The 10,091-nt window shown below is 34.4% G+C and overlaps 1 protein-coding gene across 1 annotated transcript; it reads left to right on the top strand.

Annotated features, from left to right (window-relative positions):
* Positions 1 to 1,997: 1,997 nt before the first annotated feature.
* snx8b (sorting nexin 8b) lies at positions 1,998 to 9,099 on the top strand. Its single transcript, XM_067404888.1, has 10 exons — positions 1,998 to 2,135; positions 4,583 to 4,703; positions 4,809 to 4,945; positions 5,032 to 5,112; positions 6,443 to 6,603; positions 7,431 to 7,560; positions 7,768 to 7,836; positions 8,057 to 8,188; positions 8,669 to 8,818; positions 8,915 to 9,099. The coding sequence occupies exons 1-10, from the start codon at positions 1,998 to 2,000 to the stop codon at positions 9,050 to 9,052; spliced, it is 1,257 nt and encodes a 418-aa protein (XP_067260989.1). The 3' UTR covers positions 9,053 to 9,099.
* Positions 9,100 to 10,091: the final 992 nt, after the last annotated feature.

The raw sequence follows: 10,091 nt of genomic DNA on the forward strand, positions 1-10,091 counted from the left end.
CTAGTTATCAAGCAGCTCTGTTGCAAAGCTTTTAAAGTCTGTATAAAAACCCTAAATCTTTTGCCTGGCCACTCTCATTATTATAACCCAGTTACATAAGCTTTAATTCCAGCTTGCTGTCCAAGAGGCTGTGATGTTTTTTTTAAAGAGGTCCTATCCTCTTAAGATGATTAATGGTAATATGTGTGTGTTGAGGGATGCAAAGAGTTGGGGAGGAGGGGAGGGAGGGAGAGAAGAGGCGGTTATCTGATCTGTTGGTGTTGTCGGTCTGTACAGCCACAGTCGTAAAGCGTGAAGAGGGCAGTCAAGGTGCGAACAAAAGTCTCCTGGGGATTGCAAAGCGAAGCCAACTTCATACACATCAGCAATCTGGTAAGTAATGAGGAAATATTTTAAAACCATTACATTTAAAATTTAAAACTATAACATTTTCATGTGAGCTTGTGCATTTGATGAAGAATATTGTTTTACATGTGCATTCATGTCAACAAAAAAAATACTAAAGATAAAGTATTAGAAATGTATTTTAAATGATATTGCTTCTTAGAATTACTGTTTCATTGGAGACACTTTTTGAAATCAACAGTGTAAAGAACTGTTTATATTTCAAGGTATTTGATTTCATTGCTGTGAACGTTCAAGAGAAGTGGCAGCCTGCCTTTTTGTATTATATGACAGTGTTTAAAACAATGTTAATGTGTCACAGCTATACGTGAATTATAATAGCAAGTTTTCGTCTTTATTTGGCTGGTCAGTGCATTGCTCTTGAGGATCGCCTGAAATCACCCATTGCCCCAGTGACAAGGTAACAAATCCAATTTTCGCAAAGAGCTTACAGACCCTAAGAACACACCAAGACGTGAGAGACGGACAGACAGCATAAAGATTGTATTTACATTTAAGATGCCTATGTAGAATAAACACAGAATCATTCGTAATTAAAATAGAAAATAATTCATTTTAATAGAGGCTGAATGACAAAACACAACTCATGCATTTATATGTTCCTAGCAAGCCTTATGCACAATGAATATAAACCATCCCACTGTTATTTACACGAAAAATAGTCATGGACACTCGTTTGAAGCATAGCTGGTGTTATCTGATGTGAAATAGGTCACTTTGTTCTACAGAAGATTAAAACGCTTCACTTAAATCATATTGGGGATGATTCTAAATCCATCACAATATTCCCTGTATGTTTTTTTTTTTTTTTTTGTAATTTGCATGAGTATTATATAATACAAAATGGATATTGCATTTCCAGTTAATCAACCACAATTAATTCAAAAGCAAAATCATCCTCTCATCTACAGAGTAAAAACTGGCTATAGTAAATAACAGATATCAAACATACAGTAAAAACAATAATTTTGTGACATATTGTCACCATTTAAAATAACTGATTTCTGTTTTAATATATTTTAATGTTATTTATTGATGGCAAAGCTGAATTCAGAAAAGCAGTCTTCAGTGTCACATGATCCGCTATAATATGCTGATTTGGTGCAACTTTTTTTATTATTTCTGCGTAATATTTTTGTGAAAACTGTGAAACATTTGATTTCAGGATTCTTTGATGAATAAAGTACAAAAGCATTTATTTGAAATAATGGTAACATTTTACAATAAGGTCTCATTTGTTAACATTATGTTAATGCATTAACTAACATGAATTACCGCATTTATTAACCTTTGTTAATGTTAGTTAATAAAAAGTGTTTGTGTTCATGTTGGCTCACAGTGCATCAACTAATGTTAACAGATTCAAGTTTTAATCTTAAAATGTATTAGTAAATGTTGAAATTAACATTAACTAAGATTAATAACAACATTATGAATGGTAGATTTTGAATGTTATAATAAAACAATGCAAACACATACAAACAAGTTGATGTCAGGCTATTAAAATGTTGTGCCATTAAAATTTTCTATAGAGCTTTTCAACAATTATGTTAACTGGACCTTTTGTGTGTTTCTTGTCAAGTTCAAAGAAAATGCATCTGGGTCAACAAAGCCCCCTGGTGGATGGGCTATCACTAAAAGAGCTGGGGGACAGTGTGCTGGTGGAGATAGAGCCCCGAAAGAAAGGACTGGCCTTCCTCAAACATGTGGAGTACCGTATTGTTAGCAAGGTAAACTAAATTTGTATTTATAATATTTTAAGCATTAAAGTACATTATTGATATACTTACATACACACACTAGTGCTGAATGATTCTGGATAAATTGAGAATCATGATTAGTTTTTGTTGTTTAAAACAAAGTCCCTTTAAGACAAGTCATTTTACTCAGAGGCCATCTTTGAAACGCGGCCATCTTTGAAGTGCAGCTCCTATCTCTTTGAATGGGGAAACATCAAATTCACCAAAGCTGTTTGCCAAGCTTTTGATTAAAGGTGCAATATGTAAGAATTTTGCAGTAAAATATCCAAAAACCACTAGGCCAGTGTTATAAATTTTGTTCACTTGAGTACTTACAACATCCCAAATGTTTCCAACTATTTGTAAATCGTGAGAAATTTACAATTTTAACCAAGGCCTGACAATGGCGTCATACCCGCATTATCCTCGGTTTGTAGAAACCATGGAAACACCAAAGACGCTTTAATATATTACATGTTTTAATAGACAAGGGAACAACTGTTTTAATATTTATAGACAGAAAACTAATTATTGTTATATAGCTCAACACGTTTAGTCTCATTGTTTAAATCTAATTTTCTTGATTTTTCAAGCAGAGAAAATGCCTCTGAGAAAAACACTATTTTGTGAAGTAGCTAACATAGCATTATCAGATGCAGCTTTATTTTTAGTAACAGTAATACAGAATTTTCTCCATCATACAATACATTTTAAAATGAATCGCATGCCATTTATAAACACAAGCCATCCAGCATTTAATTTATTCTAAAATCGATCTAGCTTACTGCAGTGTGCAACAGTGTCTCACAGCAGCTGCCAAGCAAACGCACAGAGTAACATTTTAACATCATTTTCAACACACTTAAATGTATCTAATATGATAAACAGAGCTGCGTTACCTCATACTCATGACCGGAGAAGTGGAAGCAGCGCTGACGACTGTGTCATAATAAAAGTCCCGCTGCTCGTGAGGCGTGTGTTGCGCAATCGCTCCAGAGACCTCGTTCAGCTCTCACAACACTCGATCCTGCTTTGCTTCATACTACATTAATAACCGCATCCATGAACATGATTTCTTTCCGAGTCCTATCCCGATTATTTCCACCGGCTGTGATGTGAAGACCACATGTCCTATGATTCCGTGCTCAAACTTGGTGTCATCAAGCTACGGCTTTGTTTTGAATAGGCCTCTAGCGGAAAGAAAATATTACATATTGCACCTTTAAAGGGTTAGTTCACCCAAAAATGAAAATTCTGTCATTTATTACTCACCCTCATGCTGTTCCACACCCGTAAGTCCTTCGTTAATCTTCAGAACACAAATTAAGATATTTTAGTTGAAATCCAATGGCTCAGTGAGGCCTCCATAGGGAGCAATGGACAATTCCTCTCTCAAGATCCATAAAGGTACTAAAAACATATTTAAATCGGTTCATGTGAGTACAGTGGTTCAATATTAATATTATAAAGCGCCGAGAATATTTTTGGAGCACCAAAAAAAACAAAATAACAACTTATTTAGTGATGGCCGATTTCAAAACACTGCTTCATGAAGCATCGGAGCACAAATGAATCAGTGTATCGAATCATGATTCAGATCGCATGTCAAACTGCCAACGGCTGAAATCAAGTGACATTGGCGCTCCGAATAGCAGATTCGATACACTGATTCATTTATGCTCCAATGCTTCCTGAATAAATGACAGAATTTTCATTTTCGGGTTAACTAACCCTTTAAATGGCACATTTGAAATCATCAATGAAATCTGACAACAACTGTCTCAAAGATTTTGTTTCCAAATGCTCAAATCAGGACAAAAAAAATCTGTCATATTGCGCATTGCACTTTCTCCTATTCAAAACAATACGAGTGATGCATCTTGTATTAAAATAGATCACGATTCTCCCACGATTCTGAATAGACAACTAAACAAATAACATGTAACTTACTAGAACTTTTGAGAAAAGTGTTAATTGCTGCAGTCTATTTAAAAAATATTCAATTAATTTGAATGAATAATTTTTTTTTAAAAATTGAATGAATGATTCAATGACTCACTCATAAATACTGGATGAATCAGTGTTTTTGAATGAATCTCCTTAATGATTCAATGACAAATAGGCTTACATTTTTTTTAACAGCCACTTACTACTATTATTACTACTGGTGTAATAATGTTACTATACTGTGTGTTTGAAAAGATGGTTTGTGAAGCTGTTTCGTACCTAAACATGACAGATGCTCTCTCTAGCTCAGCGGCAGCACCAACGCAGACTTGAATGTTCGCTGTGATCTTACTTTGTCAAAGGTTTAATAGACTTAGCCAAATCGCTGTCACTTTGGAATAAGATCGCAAGGGTGTTTTAACAATTTATAGTGTAGCTCTAACACATACATATCCCTAAAAATATTAAACTATTCCATCTCTTTTAAATAGTGTTTCCAGATCCCGGTTCAGCGTAGATACAATGATTTTGAGGTGTTCCACGGTCTGCTGCTGCAAAAGTTCATCTACAGGATGGTCCCGCCTCTGCCCCCTAAACGCATCCTTAAAGGGGGTGAGATTTGAACTGTCCTTAAATGAACTTGCTTCTGAAGCCTCATTATTAGTATTATACCACTAAAACTCTCTATTTTTTTCTAACTCTCCCATGAACTCTCAGTTTTGAACTCAGTATCAGACCGAGAGTTTAACGACAGTCGCCGCCGTGGTCTACAAAGGTTCATGACCTTGGTGATCAGACATCCAGTCCTAGCAGGAGATGAGTTGGTCAACATCTTTCTGTCAGCAAGCAGCGCAGTAAGTCCTGCAAACCAGCAGATGGCAGTAAACTAATACAACTTTTGGAGGAATACTTTGACGTTTCGTCCTTTTTCATGTTACAGGATGTTCAAAACAAGATGCGTGATGCATATAAAAAGACAGGTGATGAGTTTCTGACCTCCCAAATAGCGTTGCATGGCAAGGTGGGTAAAAATAACAAAGAAATTAAATAAAAAATGACATTCCGCGAAAATATCATGGTTTTGGTATACGGAGTTGGGTAACCCTGTTGAAAAAACCAACACATGCTGGTTTGGTGTATTTTGAAGCATGGCAGCTGGTTTAAGCTGGTCACGTGCTGGTCCTAAACTAGTCCTAAGCAACTAGCTCCAGCTCAGGACCATCTTAAACCAGCTCATGACCAACTAAGGACCAGCTCAAACCAACTATAAACCAACAAAACATACCTAATCAGCATGTGCTGTTTTTTTCAATAGGGAAATTGCCCTAAAAAAGTAATTAATTATTACTAGCTACGAATTACATCTTCAACAGTCTAATTAGATTACTGTACTAATTACGCTTCAATCCCCCCTCTCCATTTCAGCCTCAACCAGTTGAACAATAGTAAAAGGACAGACATGAAACTGCTCTTTTAATTATTTCAAATAAATAATATTAATATTATGGCATAAATTATTCTTGAACTGACCAAAATATTTAAAGGGTTAGTTCACCCAAAAATGAAAATTCTGTCATTTATTACTTACCCTCATGCCGTTCCACACCCGTAAAACATTGGTTAATCTTCGGAACACAAATTAAGATATTTTAGTTGAAATCGATGGCTCCGTGAGGCCTCCATAGGGAACAATGACATTTCCTCTCTCAAGATCCATAAAGGTACTAAAAACATATTTAAATCGGTTCATGTGAGTACAGAGGTTCAATATTAATATTATAAAGTGACGAGAATATTTTTGGAGCGCCAAAAAAACAAAATAACGACTTATTTAGTGATGGCCGATTTCAAAACACTGCTGCTTCATGAAGATTCGGAGCACAAATGAATAAGTGTGTCGAATCATGATTCAGATCGCGTGTCAAGCTGCCAACGGCTGAAATCACGTAATTTTGGCACTCCGAACAGCAGATTCGACACACTGATTCATTTGTGCTCCGCTTCATGAAGCAGTGTTTTGAAATCGGCCATCACTAAATAAGTCGTTATTTAGTTTTTTTGGCTCTCCAAAAATATTCTCGTCGCTTTATAATAATAATATTGAACCACTGTACTCACATGAACCGATTTAAATATGTTTTTAGTACTTTTATGGATCTTGAGAGAGGAAGTCAATTGCTTCCTATGCAGGCCTATTTATATGTATGTCATTTTTGCAACAACAGCAACAAAGCGAACGCCTTTTCCATCAGTAATTTATTACTTAGTAACGAGTAACGCCCAACACTGTTGGTATATATCAAAGAACCAAAGGGAAATTAATACACAAAATGAATATTGTATTTTTTAAGGTGAACCTACCCGAGGAAATGCGGAGCAAGGCTGCTGCTAATCGAGAGGTCATTGCAAGTATCCACAGCAGTTTCAATAAACTCAGAGATGTAGCTGAGCGGATGGCTCAGCGCTCACGAGAAAACTCAACAGATCTGCTCATGTTTGGAAAAGACCTGAGGTGAACTATACTGAAGACTTAAGAAATTGTCATTAATTCTCTCTCTCTCTCTCTCTCTCTCTCTCTCTCTCTATATATATAATAGAAATATTTAAATAAAAAGTATAATAATCAAAATAATAAACGTAGTGATACATAAAATATCAAATGTTACAAAAGCTATACACAAAGTTTGTCATCTCTTGATATGAATATTATTGTTAACATTAAATTATTAATTTAATATTTATAATTAAACGTTTATTAGAAACTTTTAAAAGAAGTGTCTATTTTTCTATCAATGTATAGATCATTTTTATTTTTTGTGGAAGTGCATGGTGTGGTTTCTAACACATCATAGACTGATACATATTCAATGATGGTATAATACAGTGTTATTTTATATAGTTATATATTATATAGTATAATTAATAAAATATTCTAGTATAATATTATATTTAATATTATTGAATTATTTTATTATAACATTTTATTTTGTTTTAATTTAAGATAATTTAAGTAATTTTGTAAGTAATTTTTAGTATTTTTTCAGTAAGTTTTTAGTAATACAAATGTTTATATAGCTTTTATTAATTTTTATTTTATTTATTTTATTACTTCAAGTTAAATGAAATTAAAATGAGTCTTGGGAACTAGCTGAAATTTAAAAATGTTTAAAATTTAAAATGTTTATAGTTTATTTTATTTCAATTAACAGTTATTTTATTTCAAGTAACGTAAATGTTATTAATGGTTTTAGTTAACAATAATAACCCTGATATGTTATATGGAAAATATGAAAGTCTGTGTGTGGATGAGTCAGAGGTCATTACTTGATTCTTCAACAGTGAACTGGGCTCGGACACACCAGACCTGCCAATGAACGCTACGATGAGCAAAGCATGGAAAACACAGAGGAAGTCACTTGGAGAGCTGTCAGGAGAATTCGGTCTTCTCGCAGACAAAGCTGCACACCAGGTACTAAATCAGATCTTTATTGAGCATTAGTCTAATCACAAACACCACTACAAAAGTAAAATGATGCAGATAAATGATCTGCATTGAACAAGCACCTCAATGTTATTATGACACCCACAATATTATGACTCTCACTACAGTTTCTTCAGTTTGATTTGGTTGAACAGAAATTAAACTGAATATTTCCAAACCCCTTTTATACACCAGGGCAGCAGAGAGGAGGATGAGGTGGTGGAGAAACTGAACCTTCTCCTCGAACAGCTGCAGTCGTATAAAGTGAGTACTGTCCGTAGAAAACTTTTCATATCAATTTGTGCCACAAAATAGTATTTAACAGATGTTAAAGGGTGGAATAAGATGGAATAATAAAGTAGTTTTGTCTTTTTTAATGTATGATTAAACCAATATCTGTGAAAGGATGGTCATTTTACACTTCAACAATTCAACTGTAATGGCATTCCCTTGTATATATATTTGCATGTGCGTGTCTGTGTAGGACTTGTGTGATCGACATGACAGCGGTGTGTTACTAGAGCATCAGAGAACGTTTGAAAAGCGCAGTGGGCCTGTGGCTACACACTTAAAATACCACAGCAGCATTGAGCAGCCAGAGTCTCGACTCACACAGGTAACACATACAGTATAGCACCACCAACAGACAAACTACACTTTTTTATTGATTACATGATTACTTACAAAATGGCAGGAAATTATTTAGAAGTCATTGATTCTTCCTAATCCTTTCTTATAATAATTTAACTGATATTGTGATAATGCTTTTATACAATAGTTTAAAAGTATAAAAATATATTAACATGACGTTAATATTGAGTAACTTACATTTTAGACAAAATACTTCCAATTACTTTGTCCAGTTTTGCTCTGTCAATGGAAAAAGATAAAACAAAGCCAAAGCAAAATCAACTGCTGAGCATCGAGCACACACAGTAGTGAATCATCGTTTGAATGAATCGTTTGAGTGAATGATTCAAAGGTGGCTACTTTGATGGTCACTTTGTTGCCACCTGCAGGCTTAACAATGTAACCTGCAGAAAAAATCCACACCTCTGACAGGTGAACTAAATACTATAATTCTGTCTTCCTACAGCAGGAAAACACGATTATCACCATGGAAATGAGGAGCTATTTCTCCCTTTTGTGTCTGCATCAAGAAACACAGATGGTCTTCACCCATCTGCCCCTTGTAACTTCAATACTGGGGACATTTGTCCACTCACAAATACAAGGGCACAAAGAGGTACCAATTTTCAATAACAACTCTTTTACTGATTATTTTAGCAGTTCAACACTATTTGTATTTACACTGTGTGAACTGAGTATTTTCATTCCACAGATGGGTGATGTGTGGGGTGAACTTCATCCAAAACTGAAGGATCTGTTTGAGAACACTAATGAAGCCTCATCTCACCCCTCTTCTCAAACACACACCTCCAGAGGACAGAAGACCTGTGCTGTCATTGGTCCTGCATAACCAGTCCAAGACAGCAAATATGAGGGAAATTCCCAGCCTTTTCTCAACTCCCTAAGAACTCAGTATACTGCTTCATGCCATGTGTTTTCCTTCTCTTGACTGTACATACTTTTCCAAATATGTAAATACAGAGAACACAGTGGCCCTAAAACATATCTGAACACTTAAGGTCATCTAGAAAGTTAATTAGAGACAAAATATCAGACTGTCTGCTAACCAAATGTGCAATCAAAACTAACTTAATTTTTGTAATGTTAACTGTAAAAAGGTCATGGCAACATATGGTTTTACATTACTTAAGCTCATAAAAATAAGCCATTTCAATACGAGATTAAACTATTTTTTTAAGTAAATATAATTTAAGTTGAAATAACTTGTACATCCATTTTTTTTTCATACTTAAAAATTTAAGGCAGCAACTAAACTTAAGTTTTTAAGTTGAAATAAATGAATTTATTTGATATTTTGCTATCTAAAAGAAAGACATTCAGACATGTTTTATTGTGCCTCAAGTATCCAAATACGTTTTGAGGCCACTGTATATTCAGAGAATATAGAATATATTTATTTAAAAAAAAAAAATTAGTAGAAAAACACCCTTTGAAACTAACATGTCTTCATTTTTGACTTTTTCATTGAGTTCCCATTTTTTCCCTTTTTCTTTTAATACCTGAACCACATATGTTTTGATGCAGTACATGGTTACATATTCAAATAAATAATCCCAGCTCTTCCAAAACCTGCTCATCTCATTTTTTTTCAGGTAACCCAAAATGATATCTAATTTTAGCAGGAACTTGCATAATATTCAAAGATTACATGTGTTGTCCACAATTTGAGTATGGATGAAAAGGTTAATCTGAAATGACCCTTTGCAGAAATTCAAAGAAAGACAAACGTTACTCTGGAAAAATATTTTTTTAAGCAAGACCAGCTGATTTAATGTTGAGAAAGCACCTGTCCTCGAAAACCATCCACAGCCATCTCCAGTATTGAGGGTAATGCACTACAAGTAACTTGAGTTATGTAATCAGATTAC

This window comes from Chanodichthys erythropterus, chromosome 12 (genome assembly GCF_024489055.1).
Source record: "Chanodichthys erythropterus isolate Z2021 chromosome 12, ASM2448905v1, whole genome shotgun sequence".
Lineage (NCBI taxonomy): Eukaryota > Metazoa > Chordata > Actinopteri > Cypriniformes > Xenocyprididae > Chanodichthys > Chanodichthys erythropterus.

Coding starts and splice junctions, on each gene's coding strand:
- snx8b (XM_067404888.1), top strand. CDS start 1,998: ATGCATCTGGGTCAACAAAGCCCCCTGGTGGATGGGCTATCACTAAAA. Junction 4,946..5,031: donor TTCTGTCAGCAAGCAGCGCA/GTAAGTCCTGCA, acceptor TTCATGTTACAG/GATGTTCAAAACAAGATGCG. Junction 5,113..6,442: donor AAATAGCGTTGCATGGCAAG/GTGGGTAAAAAT, acceptor GTATTTTTTAAG/GTGAACCTACCCGAGGAAAT.